Consider the following 19,258-nt stretch of genomic DNA (forward strand, 5'->3'; position numbering starts at 1 on the left):
ATTGTTCAAACCTGAGAAAACTGAGAAATTCAGAAGTTTGTATTACTTGTCAAAGTAAAAAATGAGAGTCAAATTGTCTATCCTGGTTTTCATAAACTCCAGTGTAGTGCTTTCTAACATTAGTATAGACACACAGATAGATGCTTCATTGAGCAAGTGAATGCAATGTAGAAATTTACATAAAACATAATGGAAGCACAAATAAAGTATCAGTGGAACATATGAACCAAGGTTGAAGGAAGAAATGAAGTTTAAACACATAAAGGAAGGATGAACAAAAGTCATTTTATCAAGACACAGAAAAGAATTATACACAGAAGTTAGAAGTCCACCTATGAGTCACAGTAAGCATTTAATGCATATTTTAAATTAAAAATGAGAAAAGAGGCAAAAGTCAGAAATGCTGCTATTCATAACAATGGTTATTAAATAATTGCATACATAGAAGCACCTGATGGTCTATAGTCCGTGGGGTCACAAAATATCTGAACCTGACTTAGTGACTAAACAATAACCAACCAATACATACACATATATATCAATATATCTACATAATATGTAGATATACACATTTATAGGCATATAGACGTAACTGGGAGATATTATAAGTTTGGTATATTCACTTTATTGTGATAAGGCAAATTAGGCTTCCCTGGTGGCTCAGACGGTAAAGAGTCTACCTGCAGTGCAGGAGACCCTGATTTGATGCCTGGGTCAGGAAGATCCCCTGCAGAAGGAAATAGCTACCCACTCCAGTATTTCACCTGGAAAATCCCATGAATGGAGGAACCTGGCAGGCTATAGTCCATGGGGTTGCAAAGAGTTGGACACGCCTGAGCAGCTTCAATTTCCAATAGGGCAAATATCATTAATAAAGCAGGTCAAACACATTTTCAGTGTGCATATGTCCAAGTATGCACACTGAAATATTACGTCTATGAAATGTACATATATTGGGACTTCCCTAGTGGTCCAGTGGTTAAGAATCCACTGGACTTTTCAGGGAAACTTTGCTTGATCCCTTGTGGGGCAACTAAGATACCACATGCCACAGGGAACTAAACCCAAGCACCACAACTAGAGGAGTCCACATGCCACATAGAAGACCCAGCACAGCCAAAATAGAATAAAATAATGTAAAAATTAAAAAAAAATGTATTTATTTTAACTGGAGGCTAATTACTTTACATTATTGTATTGGTTTTGCCTTACATTGACATGACTCTGCTCTGGGTGTACATGTATTCCCCGTCTTGAACCCCCCTCCCACCTCCCTCCCTATCCCATCCCTCTGGCATCCCTGTACACCAGCCCCGAGCATCCTGTATCATGCATTGAACTTGGACTGGTGATTCGTTTCACATATGATAATATACATGTTTCAATGTCATTCTCCCAAATCATCCCACCCTCGTCGTCTCCGACAGAATCCAAAAGACTGTTCTATGCATCTGTGTCTCTTTTGCTGTCTCGTATACAGGGCTATCGTTATCATCTTTCTAAATTCAATATATATGCGTTAGTATACTGAACTGATGTTTTTCTTTCTGGCTTACTTCACTCTGTGTAATAGGCTCCAGTTTCATCCACCTCATTAGAACTGATTCAAATGTATTCTTTTTAATTGCTGAGTAATACTCCATTGTGTAAATATACCACAACTTTCTTATCCATTCATCTGCAGATGGACATCTAGGTTGCTTCCATGTCCTGGCTATTATAAACAGTGCTGCGATAAACATTGGAGTACATGTGTCTCTTTCAATTCTGGTTTCCTCTGTGTGTATGCCCAGGAATGCGATTGCTGGGTCATATGGCAGTTCTATTTCCAGTTTTTTAAGGAATCTCCACACTGTTTTCCACAGTGGCTGTACTAGTTTGCATCCCCACCAACAGTGTAAGAGGGTTCCCTTTTCTCCACACCCTCTCTAGCACTTATTGCTTGTAGACGTTTGGATAGCAGCCATTCTGATTGGCGTGAAATGGTACCTCATTGTGGTTTTGATTTGCATTTCTCTGATTATGAGTGATGTTGAGCATCTTTTCATGTGTTTGTTAGCCATCTGTATGTCTTCTTTGGAGAAATGTCTGTTTAGTTCTTTGGCCCATTTTTTGACTGGGTCGTTTATTTTTCTGGAATTGAGCTGCAGGAGTTGCTTGTATATTTTGGAGATTAATCCTCTGTCAGTTGCTTCATTTTCTATTATTTTCTCCCATTCTGAAGGCTGTCTTTTCACCTTGCTTATAGTTTCTTTTGCTGTGCAGAAGTTTTAAATTTTAATTAGGTCCCATTTGTTTATTTTTGCTTTTATTTCCAATATTCTGGGAGGTGGGTCATGGGGGATCCTGCTGAAAAATATGGAACGCTTCACGAATTTGCGTGTCATCCTTGGGCAGGGGCCATGCTAAGCTTCTCTGTATCGTTCCAATTTTAGTATATGTGCTCTCGAAGTGAGCACAAAATAATGTAAAAATTTTATGCAAATCAGTAAAACTAAAAAATATACATATCTTATTTGAAAAATATTTAAAATGCTTGCCACCATCTAAACCTTCAGTGAGTTATAGTCTTTTTCAATAGTAACATCAGAGATGGCAGATCATCATAACTTATACAAAAATGAAAAAGTTTAAAATATTGCAAGAATTACCAAAATGTGACATGTGACAGAGACATGAGTGAGCAAATGTTGCTGGAAAAACAGTGCTAATAAACTTGCTTGATGCAGGGTTGCCAAAAAGCTTCAATCTGTGAAAATTCAGCATCTGAAAAGCACAATACTGTCAAGTGCAATAGACAATATACGTCTATGCACACACATACATGCACAGACACACATATACCCATACATAAAGAGATGACCAATTATGTGTTAAGGATATTCCTAAGCTATTTTCACTTGACATGTAATTTAATTTTCATAAAATTTCTGTAATGTAATTATTATAAATCTCTTTATTATTCAGATGTGATAATATATGAAACCCCCAAACCAGTGGGCACTGCAATGACAAAAACAAAAAATAATAAAGGAAGTAAAAACAAAACAATAAGGAGAATTTATATATTTATATACACATATGGAATCTTATTCTATGTAAAAACTGACAAAGGTGTGTTCCTTATTGTAAAATAACAGGTGTTCAATTGTGAAATGAATCATAGTCCCCATAATGGATGTTAAAATAAAATGTGATACTTGGTCCATTAAACTCATGAAAGTCTAAGAGAAAATTAAATTTGTGTGTTTTAACAGTCCAGTACACGGTCCAATTTAAAACATTTTAGATAGCCTCAAAGTAGGCTGCAAATGTTGAAATATTCTCAATCAATCCTAAACTTGTAAATTGAAAAGGCACAGAGATAAGAGAATTAAAAAGACTCACTCATAGCTGTTCACATCTTGACTGTTCTTTTCACTCCAACACTGTAACGCATCATTACCCCTTCATCAGCCTCCAATTTCTAACCCTGAGTCCTGCTAGGAAAATATTCTCTAGGATATTATGGAGCTCACCACTTTTCTGAGCCCTTCTTTCACATCCTTGTTCCTCAGACTGTAGATCAGGGGGTTCAGCATGGGGATCACTACAGTGTAGAACACCGTGGCCACTTTGTCAGTGCCCAAGCTGTTGCCAGATTGGGGCCGGCAATAAATGAAAAGGATTGTTCCGTGAAATACAATGATGGCAGCCAAGTGGGAAGCACAAGTGGAAAAGGCTTTGCACCTTCTCTCTGCAGAGCGCATCCTCAGGATGGTGATGAGAATAAACAAGTAGGACTTGAGGATGACCATGATGGTGATGATCTCATAGAAAGTGGCCACAATGTATAGCACCAACTGATTCACAGTGACATCAGAGCAAGCAAGAGACAAGACAGGGGGAAGATCACAAAAGAAGTGGTTGATCACATTTGATCTGTAGGATGGGATCTGAAGAGCTAAACACAAGTGAATCAAAGAACATATAGCACCATTGAGGTAGCAACAAGACACCAGCTCCACACAGAGATTCCGGGACACGGTGACCGTGTAGAGCAGTGGGTCACAGATGGCCACGAAGCGGTCATAGGCCATCACTGCCAGCAGAATGACCTCAGTTACCACAAATGTGCAAAACAGGTAGAACTGCACAGCACATCCCAGGAAGGAAATGGCTCTGTCTTCATTTAAGATGTTAGCTAGCATCTTCGGTGTGATGGTCGTGGAGTAACAGAAATCCACAAAGGACAGGTGACTAAGGAAAAAGTACATGGGGGTGTGGAGTCGAGAGCTGACCTGAATCAGGGCAATCATGCCCAGGTTTCCCAAAACGGTGACTCCATAGATGGAAAGAAACAGCAGGAAGAGGAAGACTCTGAGTTCAGGGGCATCTGAGAATCCAAGGAGGATGAAGTCTGTCACAGCAGTGCAGTTTTCCTTGTCCATGTCCTCACTTTACCATGGTTGCAGGAAAATATTAATAGTTATTCTCCGTGAGATCTTCCCCAATTTAGTTTTGACTGTCTCCTAAAAGGGGAGAAGGCAATGGCAACCCACTCCAGTACTCTTGCCTGGAAAATCCCATGGACAGAGGAGCCTGGTAAGCTGCAGTCCATGGGGTCTCTAAGAGTCGGACACGACTGAGCGGCTTCACTTTCCCTTTTCACTTTCATGCATTGGAGAAGGAAATGGCAACCCACTCCAGTGTTCTTGCCTGGAGAATTCCAGGGACCGGGGAGCCTGGTGGGCTGTCGTCTATGGGGTTGCACTGAATCCGACACGACTGAAGTGACTTAGCAGCAGCATTCTCCTAAAAGAGACATGACAATATATAGGATATATTTTATAGTAAAGAAATAAGGCATTGCTTTTGGGAAGTTTAGGAAAAGCTCAGAAATTACATTACTCAGATACATCGAGTCCATAGTTTACTTCACAGATCACAGGAAAGATTTGCATCCATAAGAGCCTGTATGATTCCTTAAAGTAGTTATATACAATTCAGAGCTTAGAACTGAATCATCAGAAAGATATCAAATATTATTTAATTATCCATATTGTTTTCTGTTAAATTAATATATACACAGCACTATATATAAGGGCTTCCCTGGTGGCTTAGTTGGTAAAGAACCCGCCTGCAATGCGGGAGACCTGGGTCCAATCCCTGGGTTGGGAAGATCCTCTGGAGAAGGGAAAGGCTACCCACTCCAGTATTCTGGCCTGGAGAATTCCATGGACTGTATAGTTCAAGGGGTAGCAAAGAGTCAGACACTACGGAGGGGATTTCAGTCATTGTATATAAAATAAATAACAAGGACCTATTGTACTGCAAAGGGGCAATATTCCATATCTTATAATAATTTATAATGGAGAAGACTCTGAAAAAGAATATGATATATCTACACAGAATATACAGAATATATAGTTACATAGATACAGATGTGTCTCAATCATTTACTGTAGACTTGAAAGGAGCACAGCATTGAAAATTAACTATAGGTCAGTAAAATGGTTATTAAAAATATTCCAATACCTTTTTACTGACTTACTCTTTAATCGTTTCTCAAAGTATTAAGATTCAGTGGATAATTTTTTAGAAAATATTACATAGTAGTCATCTACTTTTATAATGAAATATGTGAAGTATGCTTATTTAAGATTGCTAATTCACGTGTTATTTATTTAAATATGGTTTAGTTGGGAAAGCAGATTCTATAATCTATATTAGTATATTTTCCTATAAAATTTGCATAGTGATTTTGTTAATTATGGTACACACTGGGGAACTGATATTCAAAATCTAACTTTCTGTAACTGTGACTCTCAAACCTTATGAAGACCTATTTGACAAATATATCCTCTGTTTTAGCTCTATTTGATGAGCTAAACAATGATGTGAACATGTAAGTAACAGAAACACTTGCTGCTGCATTGCACCATTATTTATGAAAGCAAATTTAGAAATAAAGTGTCAAGCAACAAGAACAAAGTTCAAAGATATACTACATACATATGGAAAAATCACTCAGCTTTTTGAAGAGATTTGCTTTTTTTAAATATAAATTTATTTATTTTAATTGGAGGATAATTACAATATTGTAGTGGTTTTGCCACACATGAAGAAGTTTTAATGATCTAAAAATGATTATGATAAGATGGCAAGTGAAAACATAGTAAACTGGATTGCACAGACAGAATATTATACATGCATACATAAGCTGCATTGTATATCTGATCATCACAATATCCATTAAATATAAGTATTTTATTCTGATAACTTTAAAAAGAAACTTTAGAAAAGAATCTTGCCTGAATTCTTACAGAACATAAAAGTTTTAAGGGTTGTGTTTACTTTTTTTTTAAATAAAGAAAATATATATTCAAAGCTTTTGACATATTGAAAATGCCAATGAAGGCAAAAATCAGGCTACTGATTACTTATAGAGAGAAGTGGTTCTTAACCAGGAGAGATTATAACCCCACAGGACATTTAGCAATATCTGAAGGATAGTAGTAACCAGGAGGGTTACTACTGACATGTAGTGGACCGGCTAGTGAAAGTGAAACGGTTAGTCACTCAGGTATTTTCTCTACTCAACCTTAGTAATAATAAAATGATTTGGAGGCACCAGTTGGTTATTTTTAGGGGGAAAAAATCTGGACTAAACCCCAACACATCCAGGTATTTTCCACATTCTTCAAATAACATCAAAAAGGTTAATGTGTGTGTGTGTGTGTTCAGTTGTGTCCAGCTATTTACAACTCTAGGGACTGTAGCCTGCTAAGCCACTACATCCATGAGATTTCTCAGACAAGAATACTGGGGTGGGTTGCCATTTCCTCCTTCAGGGTATCGTACCAACCCAGGTTTGAATGTCTCAGGTGTATCCTTCAGGTAGATTCTTTACCCCCGAGCCACTCAAAGAGGTAAGTGAATGAAGTGAAAGTAACTCAGTTGCATTCAACTCTTTGCGACTCCATGGACTATACAGTCCATGGAATTCTCCAGGCCAGAATACTGGAGTGGGTAGCCTTTACATTCTCCAGGGGATCTTCCCAACCCAGGAATCGAAGCCAGGCTTCCCACATTTCAGGCTGATTCTTTACCAGCTGAGCCACAAGGGAAGCCCTCGAAGAGGTAAAGGACATGTGAATTAAAATATTGCAGTTTGAAAACATAATTATTCTGAGGATATGTTTTTCTCTCTTCAATGGGCAGTACAAGTGACTTTGTCTTTTTCTGATTTCAAAGTAGTACATAATTGTGGAAAACCTTTTCCGGTTTTTAAGGAAAAATCAGGCTACTGATTACTTATAGAGAGAAGTGGTTCTTAACCAGAAGAGATTATAACCCCACAGGACATTTAGCAATATCTGAAGGATAGTATTAACCAGGAGGGTTACCACTGACATGTAGTGGACCGGCTAGTGAAAGTGAAAGGGTTAGTCACTCAGCTGTTTCTGACTGAGACCCCCATGGACTGTAAGCCTGCCAGGCTCCTCTGTCCATGGAATTCTCCAGACAAGAATACTGGAGTGGGTAGCCATTCCTGTCTCCAGGGGAGTTTCCTGACCTAGAGATTGAACCCGGGTCTCCTGCATTGCAGGCTGATTCTTTACCCTCTGAGTCACCAGGGAAGCCCCCTGGCCAGATGAGATGCTGCTAAATAGTCTACAAGGTACAGAACAGCATCTCCCTCCCCACCCCCATCCTCCACACACACCCACAACACATAAAAAGACCAAGATATAATTTGGGCCAAAATGTCAATAGTATCAAATGTGAGAAAATTGCTGTAGAGAGACATCTACAAATCCCTTTGGCACAAGGACAAAGAAACCCCATCCTGCTTGATCCAGAGGTGGATCACATGTCTGTGTTCCTCCTTGAACCATTCCGAGGACCCCTCTGCACCACTCTCAGCCTCAGAGTGACTGTCAGGAGAATCTCCCTGCTGTCTTTCCCAGGTTCTGTGGATACAGTTAAAGTGAGGGGGGAGGAGGAGGCAAGGGGAGAGGAATCAAACATTTCTCCCTGTTGGCTCACACTCTTTCCCTCTTACACTGACAGCTGTTTCAAGATATTCGGCTCTGCAGATGGAGTTGTTCCCATTTCCTGTCGAGATTGTTTCTCAGCACAAAAAGTGCAAATACTTTCAAAAAGGAGTGCTCAAAATTTGGGCATTTCTTAAAATACTCTACAAATACAGGCTAACTACAGACTTTAAAAAATATGTCTAATGTCACTACCCTCTTTTACAATTGTTCCCCCTCTCATACAAGGCTAATAATGTTACCTTTATGAGAAGACAAACAAATAAACAAACTTGCAGACCCCAGGAAATACAGTTCAGTCCATTCCCCCCAAAAAAGAGTATAGTCTAACTAACCTGTGAGATAGACCTTGATTCCTGTTTGTGAAGACACTATTAGGGAAAACATTACCTGCTTTACGTTTTTATGTGTGTGCATCCCTGGAGCTTGTATTTCTTAAGCTTCCAAACCAATCATGGATCTCTGTGGGACATCAACAAGACATCAAGTAAACAACATCATCTTGGGACCAATAATTAACGAGTTGTATGAGATGTAGTCAGATGGGAAAAGCTATTTATTTATATTTTAAAAATTTATTTATTTTAATTGGAGGCTAATTACTTTACATTAGTGTATTGGTTTTGCCTTACATTGACATGAATCTGCCCCAGGTGTACATGTGTTACCCATCTTGAACCCCCCTCCCACCTCCCTCCCCATCCCATCCCTCTGGTTCATCCTAGTACCCCAGCCCCAAGCATCCTGTATCATGCACTGAACCTGGACTGGCGATTCGTTTCACATATGATAATATACATGTTTCAATGCCATTCTCCCAAATCATCCCACCCTCACCCTCTCCCACAGAGTCCAAAAGACTGTTCAATACACCTGTGTCTCTATTGCTGTCTTGTATACAGGGCTATCGTTATCATCTTTCTAAATTCCATATCTATGCGTTAGTATACTGTATTGGTGTTTTTATTTCTGGCTTACTTCATTCTGTGTAATAGGCTCCAGTTTCATCCACCTCATTAGAACGGATTCAAATGTATTCTTTTTAATTGCTGAGTAATACTCCATTGTGTATAGGAACCACGGCTTTCTTATCCATTCATCTGCAGATGGACATCAAGGTTTCTTCCATGTCCTGGCTATTATAAACACTGCTGCGATGAACATTGGAGTACATGTGTCTCTTTCAATTCTGGTTTCCTCAGTGTGTATGCCCAGGAGTGAGATTGCTGGATCATATGGCAGTTCTATTTCCAGTTTTTTAAGGAATCTCCACACCTTTCTCCATAGTGGCTGTACTAGTTTGCATCCCCACCAACAGTGTAAGAGGGTTCCCTTTTCTCCATACCTTCTCTAGCATTTATTGTTTGTAGACTTTTGGAGAGCAGACATTCTGACTGGCATGAAATGGTATCTCATTGTGGTTTTGATTTGCATTTCTCTGATTATGAGTGATGTTGAGCATGTTTTCATGTGTTTGTTAGCCATCTGTATGTCTTCTTTGGAGGAATGTCTGTTTAGTTCTTTGGTCCGTCTTTTGATTGGGTCATTTATTTTTCTGAAATTGAGCTGCAGGAGTTGCTTGTATATTTTGGAGATTAATTCTTTGTCAGTTGTTTCATTTGCTATCATTTCCTCCCATTCTGAAGGCTGTCTTTTCACTTTGCTTATAGCTTCTTTTGCTGTGCAGAAGCTTTTGATTTTAATTAGGTCCCATTTGTTTATTTTTGCTTTTATTTCCAATATTCTGGGAGGTGGGTCATGGAGGCTCCTGCTGTGGTTTATGTCGGAGAGTGTTTGCCTACGTTCTCCTCTAGGAGTTTTATAGTTTCTGGTCTTACATTTAGATCTTTAATCCATTTTGAGTTTATTTTTGTGTATGGCGTTAGGGAGTGTTCTAGTTTCATTCTTTTACAAGTGGCTGACCAGTTTTCCCAGCACCACTTATTAAGGAGACTGTCTTTTCTTCATTTTATATTCTTGCCTCCTTTGTTAAAGATGAGGTGTCCATCCGTTCCATTCCGTTCCGTAGCTCAGTCGTGTCCGACTCTTTGCGACCCCGTGGACTGTAGCCTACCAGGCTTCTCCACCCGTGGGATTCTCCAGGCAAGAATACTGGAGTGGGTTACCGTTTCCTTCTCCAGGGGATCTTCCCGACCCAGGGATCGAACCCGGGTCTCCCGCATTGGAGGCAGATGCTTTAACCTCTGAGCCACCAGGGAAGCCCCGAGGTGTCCATAGGTGCATGGATTTGTCTCTGGGCTTTCTATTTTGTTCCATTGATCTATATTTCTGTCTTCATGCCAGTACCATATTGTCTTGATGACTGTGGCTTTGTAGTAGAGCCTGAAGTCCGGCAGGTTGATTCCCCCCAGTTCCATTCTTCTTCCTCAAGATTGCTTTGGCTATTCGAGGTTTTTTGTATTTCCATACAAATTGTGAGATTATGTGTTCTAGCTCTGTGAAAAATACCGTTGGTAGCTTGATATGGATTGCATTGAACTTATAAATTACTTTGAGTAATATATTCATTTTCACAATATTTATTCTTCCAATCCATGATCACGATATATTTCTCCATCTATTAGTGTCCTCTCTGATGCTGGGAAAGGTTGGGGGCAGGAGGAGAAGGGGAAGACAGAGAATGAGATGGCTGGATGGCATCACCGACTCTGTGGACATGAGTTTGAGTGAACTCCGGGAGTTGGTGATGGACAGGGAGGCCTGGCGTGCTGTGATTCATGGGGTTGCGGAGGGTCAGACACGACTGAGCGACTGAACTGAACTGAACTGATTTCTTTCACCAGTGTTTTATAATTTTCTATATATAGGTCTTTTGTTTCCTTAGGTAGATATATTCCTAAGTATTTTATTCTTTTCGTTGCAATGGTGAACGGAATTGTTTCCTTAATTTCTCTTTCTATTTTCTCATTGTTAGTGTAATGGAATGCAAGGGATTTCTGTGTGTTAATTTATATCCCGCAATTTTACTGTATTCATTGATTAACTCTAGTGATTTTCTGGTGGAGTCTTTAGGGTTTTCTGTGTAGAGGATCATGTCATCTGCAAACAGTGAGAGTTTCACTTCTTCTTTTTCCAATTTGGATTCCTTTATGTCTTTTTCTGCTCTGATTGCTGTGGCCAAAACTTCCAAAACTATGTTGAATATTAGTGGTGAGAGTGGGCACACTTGTCTTGTTCCTGACTTTAGGGGAAATGCTTTCAATTTTTCACCATTGAGGATAATGTTTGCTGTGAGTTTGTCATATATAGCTTTTATTATGTTGAGGAATGTTCCTTCTATTGCTGCCTTCTGGAGGATTTTTATCATAAATTGATGTTGAATTTTGTCGAAGGCTTTCTCTACATCTATTGAGATAATCATATGGTTTTTATTTTTCATTTTGTTAATGTGGTGTATTACACTGATTGATTTGCGGTTATTGAAGAATGCTTGCATCCGTGGGATAAAGCCCACTTGGTCATGATACATGATCTTTTTAATGTGTTGTTGGATTTTGATTGCTAGAATTTTGTTAAGGATATTTGCATCTATGTTCATCAGTGATATTGGCCTGTAGTTCTGTTTTTTGTGGCATCTTTGTCAGGTTTTGGTATTAGGGTGATGGTGGCCTCATAGAATGAGTTTGGAAGTTTACCTTCCTCTGCAATTTTCTGGAAGAGTTTGAGTAGAATAGGTGTTGGCTCTTCCCTAAATTTTTGGTAGAATTCAGCTGTGAAGCCGTCTGGACCCGGGCTTTTGTTTGATGGAAGATTTCTGTTACAGTTTCAAATTCCGAGCTTGTGATGGGTCTGTTCAGATTTTCTATTTCTTCCTGGTTCAATTTTGGAAAGTTGTACTTTTCTAAGAATTTGTCGATTTCTTCCAAGTTGTCCATTTTATTGGCATATAATTGCTGATAGTAGTCTCTTATGATCCTTTGTATTTCTGTGTTGTCTGTTGTGATCTCTCCCTTTTCATTTCTAATTTTATTGATTTGGTATTTCTCCCTTTGTTTCTTGATGAGTCTGGCTAGTGGTTTGTCAATTTTATTTACCTTCTCAAAGAACCAGCTTTGTGTGGTATGTCTTGCTCTGGAACTTGTTGACCCTTGGGTCGTGCTTGGTTTCAGTGTAGGTATGGAGGTGTTTGATGAGCTCCTATTGATTAATGTTCTCTTGAGTCAATAGTTCTCTGGTGCTCTCAGGATTTGGACTTAAGCCTCCTGCCTCTGGTTTTCAGTCTTATTCTTGCAGTAGCCTCAAGACTTCTCCATCTGTCACTTCCAAGATTGTTCCCTCTGTTTTAGCTTCTGTTTTCTGGTCTCTTTAGTGTCTAATTTCCACCCTGACACAAGGGGGCGGTGGTGGACACTTTCTAAGGCTCACTTGTTCAGCTATGCTGTGGGAAGGGAGGAGCGCTGCAGACAAATATCTCTGGCGTCTGTAGGGAGTGCTCGCAGTGTCTTGGCTACACTGGGTTTGCCCCCACTCGCGACGTGTGTGCTGTCCCAGTCTACACTGCACAGGCTCTAGGTTGCTTTGACAGGAACTGTCTGAGGCTGGTGCTGGGTTGCATGCACATCCCAGGTCTAAGCCGCTCAGGTTCAGGTACTTGGGTACTCCACAAAGGCGCACACTTGGTTGGGCCTGCGTTTTGTGCCCTTCCCAGGTCTGAGCAGCTCAGGTGACCAGGTGTTTGGTGAGAGCGGTTGCTGTGACTTATCGCCTCCCCGGTCCTTCCCGCTTGGTTTTTTGGGTGTTCAACCGGTGCACTTTCTCAGGCGGATGTCGACCAGCCAGAAACCCAAGAAGTCTTGGTTAGCAATGAAGCCTGCTTGCAGTTTGGTATTGGATGCCTCTCTGGGGCTGCGATTGCCCCCTTCTGGCTCTGGCTGCCCTCCACTGTGTGTCTCGGTAGGGGATGGGCTGTTCGCAGTCTGCTTGCTCTGCTCAGTCCTTTGTTCTGTGAACAGGACTGGTGGAGTCTTAGGTTAGGGCTTTTCGCCTTTTCGTGGGTTAGCTATCCCACAGCCTGCTTTGCTATCTCCATTTAGCTCTCTCAGATTGCTCTTGGGGCATTCAGGCCCGGTCCTCTCTCTAAGCAATGCAGCCCATGCCTCCCTGCCCAGCCCCCGCTTGCTAATGGCAGATGCCTGTGTCTGCGCTGCTTCTCCGCTGGGAGTTACTGTTGGGCATGTAATCTGTGGGGTTTAATTATTTATTTCTTTTTCCTCCCGGTTATGTTGCCCTCTGAGGTTCCAAGGCTTGCCACAGACTCTCCAGTGAAAGTGTTTCCTGGTGTTTGGAAACTTCTCTTTTTCAAGCCTCCCTTTCTGGGATGGAGCTCCATCCCTACCTCTTTTGTCTCTCTTTTTATCTTTTATGTTTTTTCCTACCTCCTTTCAAAGACAATGGACTGCTTTTCTGGGTGCCTGATATCGTCTGCCAGCATTCAGAAGTTGTTTTGTGGAATTTACTCAGTGTTCAAATGTTCTTTTGCTGAATATGTGGGGGAGAAAGTGGTCTCCCCATCCTATTCCTCCTCCATCTTGTTCCCTCTCCAGGAAAAGCTATTTAAAGCTGGTTCATGTACTAAGTCTCGTCAGTCATGTCTGACTCTTCGTGACGCTATGCCAGGCTCCTATGTCCATGGGATTCTCCAGGCAAGAATACAGGAGTGGATTGTCATGCTCTCCTCCAGGGGATCTTCCTGACCCAGGGATTGAACCTGCATCTCCTGAATTGCAGGTGGATTCTTTACCCACTGAGCCACCTGGAAAGCCCCAAGTTGGTACATATATTACAGTTCAACACAGTTCCTTTCAGATGTCATGATGAACTGCAGAGCATTTTTTGCTGCATTCAAACATTGCCCTCTGAACCAGGGATTATGTTGCCATTATTAAATACATGGATAAGTCTTATAAACTGTGCCAGTCTTACACTTAGAGCTCCTTTCTGTAGGACATAAGGTTCGAAGTCCCAATAACATTCTGTCAAAAACCAGAAATGGGTCGAAATAATGATCCACCTTTGCTGAGAATAATAGCAATTGCTCACATTTGCTGATCACTTTGTATGTGTTGTGTACTCTTCTGAATGCAACCACCCACACCTTTCATCTTTATAAAGATTTGAGATGATTATAGCTATAAAATAAGTGAGATGATTACAGCTATGCAGCATCTAAGATGACTTAGATACTGACAGCTGTAAGTTGCACAAAGTCATAAATGGAATCACTGATAGAATGAGCTCATATGCTGCTCTTTGGTTTTTGCCATCTGACCCTGTGTTAGGAAGAGCAGGGCCACTGACAGTGCTGGAAACTGTGTTCCCTGCTCAATGCAGAGACCGTTTAATGGGTCTGCCTGAAGGATCTCTCCCAAGTCTCTTCTTATCTGACTACATAACCTCTCCTTAAACCAAAAGTGCTCAAAGGAGAGTCTGTTGTGTGTGCCCTTGATTATACCAAGCATTCAAGAATTCCATGTGATTGCATTTTTCAGAAGCAAGGATTCCTCTTATTCAATCATGTATTACCCAGTGAGTTATCCCAATTAGATAAGCAAAAACAAACTCTCAAAACGTAAAACACAAGAATGCTGTGGAGTAATTCTTTCCAGAAAGCCTGACATTATCTATAATCAAGATTTTGCCAACCCTTGACATGACTTCTTGTTTCTCTATGGTTTATATATATCTTTTTTTTTTCTCAAAAAAGAAGGGCTTTTGACAGGCATTTTAGACTATACAGTGATGTTTTGAAATTATATATTAGTGGACTGATGATTATATCTATTTAGTACCTATTGTTGTTGTTGTTGTTCTTCATATGCCCTGAAAGTATTGCCAGTTTTAAAATGCATCTCCCTGAGGGAGAGAGTTCCATTACAGGAAGAATAAAAAGACATCCATAAAGAACTGCATTGGCAGTGATGTTTTATATCACCTAGGCAAAACACTCAGGAACTCTCTGCTTATCTATTTATCTAAGTCTTAAAGGCAGTGCAGGTATTTTTTTTAAAAGTAATTTAAATATAAACTTATAATTGAATTCTATTTAATGATCATTTTAACAAAATGTATAATAAAAATATGAAGTTGTAAGTTTTTGATGAACTAAATTTATACAAACAGGATACTATAATTTTATTAAAGCATTATATCAAAAGATTCAATGACATCAACAAGTTAAATTGTCTAAACTTTTTAATTGCACATTTTAATCAAGTTGCATTTAAAAAAAGCTGATATACTTTGTTGCTATATGATAAGACTTGAGAAGGTCTTTGTGGTAACGTCAGAAATTAAGGTCAGTGGTTTTAAAGACAGCATAACAAGCTACTCCAAAACACTAGCTAAAAAATAAACACAAACAGCTGCTTATTGCATGGATCATTATTACATGAGTCAGTAAGGTCAGTGCCCTCATCTGATCTTGACATGGCTGATCTTGGCTGGTGTACTTACATCTATTTTATCAGCTTTGCAGTCTAGGTGATCTAAGACGGCCTCACACTCCAGTCGGAAGATTGCTAAGTGCTATTTCATGGAATAGGGGTGTAAAGCATATTGCTCATTATCCAGTAGGCTGCTGCTGCTGCTGCTAAGTCACTTCAGTCATGTCTGACTCTGTGTGACCCCACAGACGGAAGCCCACCAGGCTCCCCTGTCCCTGGGATTCTCCAGGCAAGAACACTGGAGTGGGTTGCCATTTCCTTCTCCAATATGTGAAAGTGAAAAGTGAAAGTGAAGTCGCTCAGTCGTGTCCGACCCTTAGCGACCCCACGGACTGCAGCACACCAGGCTGCTCCATCCATGGGATTTTCTAGGCAAGAGTACTGGAGTGGCTTGCCTTTGCCTTCTCCGATAGGCTGCTGCTGCTGCTAAGTCACTTCAGTCGTGTCCGATTCTGTGTGACCCCATAGAGGGCAGCCCACCAGGCTACCCCGTCCCTGGGATTCTCCAGGCAAGAACACTGGAGTGGGTTGCCATTTCCTTCTCCAATGTGTGAAAGTGAAAAGTGAAAGTGAAGTCACTCAGTCGTGTCCGACCCTTAGCGACCCCACGGACTGCAGCCCACTAGGCTGCTCCATCCATGGGATTTTCTAGGCAAGAGTACTGGAGTGGCTTGCCATTGCCTTCTCCGATAGGCTCAGTCAGTTCAGTTCAGTCGCTCAGTCGTGTCTGACTCTCCGCGACCCCATGAATCACAGCATGCCAGGCCTCCCTGTCCATCACCAACTCCCGGAGTTCACTCAAACTCATGTCCACAGAGTTGGTGATGCCATCCAGCCATCTCATTCTCCGTCGTCCCCTTCTCCTCCCGCCCCCAACCTTTCCCAGCATCAGAGTCTTTTCCAGTGAGTCAACTCATCGCATGAGGTGGCCAAAGTATTGGAGTTTCAGCTTTAGCATCAGTCCCTCCAATGAACATCCAGGATTGATCTCCTTTAGAATGGACTGGTTGGATCTCCTTGCAGTATAAGGGACTCTCAAGAGTCTTCTCCAACACCACAGTTCAAAAGCATCGATTCTTCGGCGATCAGCTTTCTTCACAGTCCAACTCTCACATCCATACATGACCACGGGAAAAACCATTGCCTTGACTAGATGGACCTTGGTTGGCAAAGTAATGTCTCTGCTTTTTAATATACTATCAAGGTTGGTCATAACTTTCCTTCCAAGGAGCAAGCGTCTTTTAATTTCATGGCTGCAATCAGCATCCGCAGTGATTTTGGAGCCCAAAAATATAAAGTCTGACACTGTTTCCACTGTTTTTCCATCTATTTCCCATGAAGTGATGGGACCAGATGCCTAGCCTGTGCTTATTTACATGGCAGCTTTTCTAAGAGACTATGCAAATTCCAAGAGATTATGAGAAAGCCACAGGGCCATCAGATGCTTGAAGATGGCACAATGTCTCTTCAGCTACCTTTTATATCAGTCAAAGCTAGTCACAAAGTAGTCTACATTCAGAACATGGAGAGATTGATTCCACCATTAATCAGAAGAGTAGATAGGGGCGTGGATACCTGGATAACTGAAGAATTTGGATCATGTTGAAAACTACCATATTGGATAGCAAATCACCTTAAAAGATATAACTTCCAAAATTTTAGTCTTCAGCAAAATTAGGAGGCAATCTAACTTTAATGCATTACTTTAAAAATTTTGAGGAAAGATCATTGTAAGAAATTGGCTGAAATATTTGCGTCATTCCTATTCCAGCACAAATTCTGACAGATTCTATTCCCATTTACATTTAATGCTCTCAAATATTATGAGTGTTTAGATCTTTTGAAAAGTAGACATTGCAGAATTTATCTAGACATATTGAGTAGAGAGAATAGTGTACAAATTATTCAAGCAAAAGTGAGCTATTAATGCTAGGTGAAGTGAAAGTTGCTCAGTTATTTCCGACTCTTTGTGACCCCATTGACCATATGGCCCATGGAATTCTCCAGGCCAGAACACTGGAAGACCTGGAATTTCTGTTTTTCAATATTTATTCATTTGACTACACCAGATCTTAGTTGCAGCACATAGAATCTTTTAGTTACAGCACAAGGAATCTAGTTCCCTGACCAGGGATCAAAGCCAGGGTCCCTAAATTGGGAGTGCAGGCTCTTAGCCCCTGGACCACCAGGAAAGTCCCAAGATCAGGTATTCCTAATGTGCCAGATTGAATACGTCTGGATGCTAGTGACTACCTTCTTCTTGTATGTTGAATATAGTCATATAGGCAACTGGTTTTCAACTCTTAGGGCAACTCCAAGTACTGTTATTTTTAAAGCTAGGAGTTTAGTTGAGAGGGTTTCCCTTGTGGCTCAGCTGGTAAAGAATCTGCAGGCAATGAGGGATATCTGGCTTCTATCCCTGGAAGATCCGCTGGAGAAGGGAAAGGCTACCTGCTCCAGTATTCTGGCCTGGAGAATTCTATGGACTAGTCCATGGGGTCACAAAGAATCGGACATGACTGAGCAACTTACACTTTCTTTAGTTGAGAAGGATACAGACATTTTTTTCAGGAAAAAAAAAAAAGAATGGATGATGTTTTTGATGTCTTCATAGTCAGAATATGCTGGGAGCCAGCGAGGGAAATCCTACCCATGGCAAAGGTCAATTGGGGAAGAGGCTTGACAGGCAAAGGCTAACCAGGAGTCGAGGAACCCCCTGGACTTACCTGAGCATCTACCCCAAAGAAAACCGGAGTCTGACTGCCTTAATATCTTACGCTTCTTACCAAGTCCTCTAATACTTACAGGGGCTTCCCCCCAACCACCTTTCTCTGAAAACATTAATTCAGAGCTGTAGTTAAAAAGTTCTCCTCAGCTTAATAGGAGTGTTCCAATCCAAGCCCCTCTGATAGCTTTCTAACTTGCATGACAAGTTTGTCCGGGCTCTTACAACTGAGTGTGACTGTTTACAGCCTCCCAGCCATGCAAGGACAGAAAGCCTAATATTCTAAAATACAGGAATTTGTTGAAGAAGTTAAAATCATTAGAATAGTAATAAAAAAGATTTCATTGTTGAATCAATGCTTGCTGCAAAGTTTCCTCTATCTATTGTATCCTTGGAAATATATTAATCACATACAGAGAAAATAAGTAGTAGCCTTTTATTTAACCACATCAGATCTTAAGTTAATAAATTCCTTTCTTAAAGCTCACTACACCCTTGCCTTATAGGAATGTAACTTTGTCATGTGTCTAGCACCTGACTTTAGGAAAATCACCTTAAAAGAATATAAGACTTTTTCTAGCTAACTAACCTTTGTTAGGAGAGAGGGCCATAAACTGTTAGCAGGCCTCCTGGCCAGAAGATGATGTAAACCACCTAAAACTTTTGTATATCACGAGACATACAAAAATGAGCCCTGATCCTGATAAGGGTCAAGACTGCTGACCCCGCGTGATTTTGGTGTGACTCTATACTTCTCTTTCTCTATTTTTTATGTGCACAACTTAGGGTATAAAAGCAGCACTGGAAAATAAAGTTTTGGGCCTTGCTCACTGAAGCTTGGTCTCCCCGTGTCGTTCTTTATCTTTTTCCGTCCTTTTCTCTATTCTCCTTTTTCTGGTTGAGATCCTTGGAGCGCTGGGCCCTCTGAGTTTACTTATCTGTCTGGGTTTCTAAGACCCACTCGAGGGGGTGCCCTGGTGGGGTACCTCCAGTGATTCGAGAGGGCGCCTGCGGCCTACGTAAACAGAGCA

General features: G+C 40.7%; 1 protein-coding gene and 1 non-coding gene across 2 annotated transcripts; both read right to left on the minus strand.

Annotated features, from left to right (window-relative positions):
- Nucleotides 1-2,352: 2,352 nt before the first annotated feature.
- On the minus strand, nucleotides 2,353-2,459 carry LOC129560558 (U6 spliceosomal RNA). The gene has a single exon (XR_008686791.2). It is a non-coding gene; the product is annotated as a U6 spliceosomal RNA (small nuclear RNA).
- Nucleotides 2,460-3,497: 1,038 nt separating this feature from the next.
- Nucleotides 3,498-4,430, minus strand: LOC129560361 (olfactory receptor 5L1-like). Its single transcript, XM_055432457.2, has one exon. It carries the CDS (start codon nucleotides 4,428-4,430, stop codon nucleotides 3,498-3,500), a length of 933 nt encoding a protein of 310 aa, XP_055288432.2.
- Nucleotides 4,431-19,258: the final 14,828 nt, after the last annotated feature.

This window comes from Moschus berezovskii, chromosome 16 (assembly GCF_049115385.1).
Source record: "Moschus berezovskii isolate FMDL1 chromosome 16, NW_MosBer_1.0, whole genome shotgun sequence".
Taxonomy (NCBI): domain Eukaryota; kingdom Metazoa; phylum Chordata; class Mammalia; order Artiodactyla; family Moschidae; genus Moschus; species Moschus berezovskii.

Coding starts and splice junctions, on each gene's coding strand:
- LOC129560361 (XM_055432457.2), bottom strand. CDS start 4,430: ATGGACAAGGAAAACTGCACTGCTGTGACAGACTTCATCCTCCTTGGA.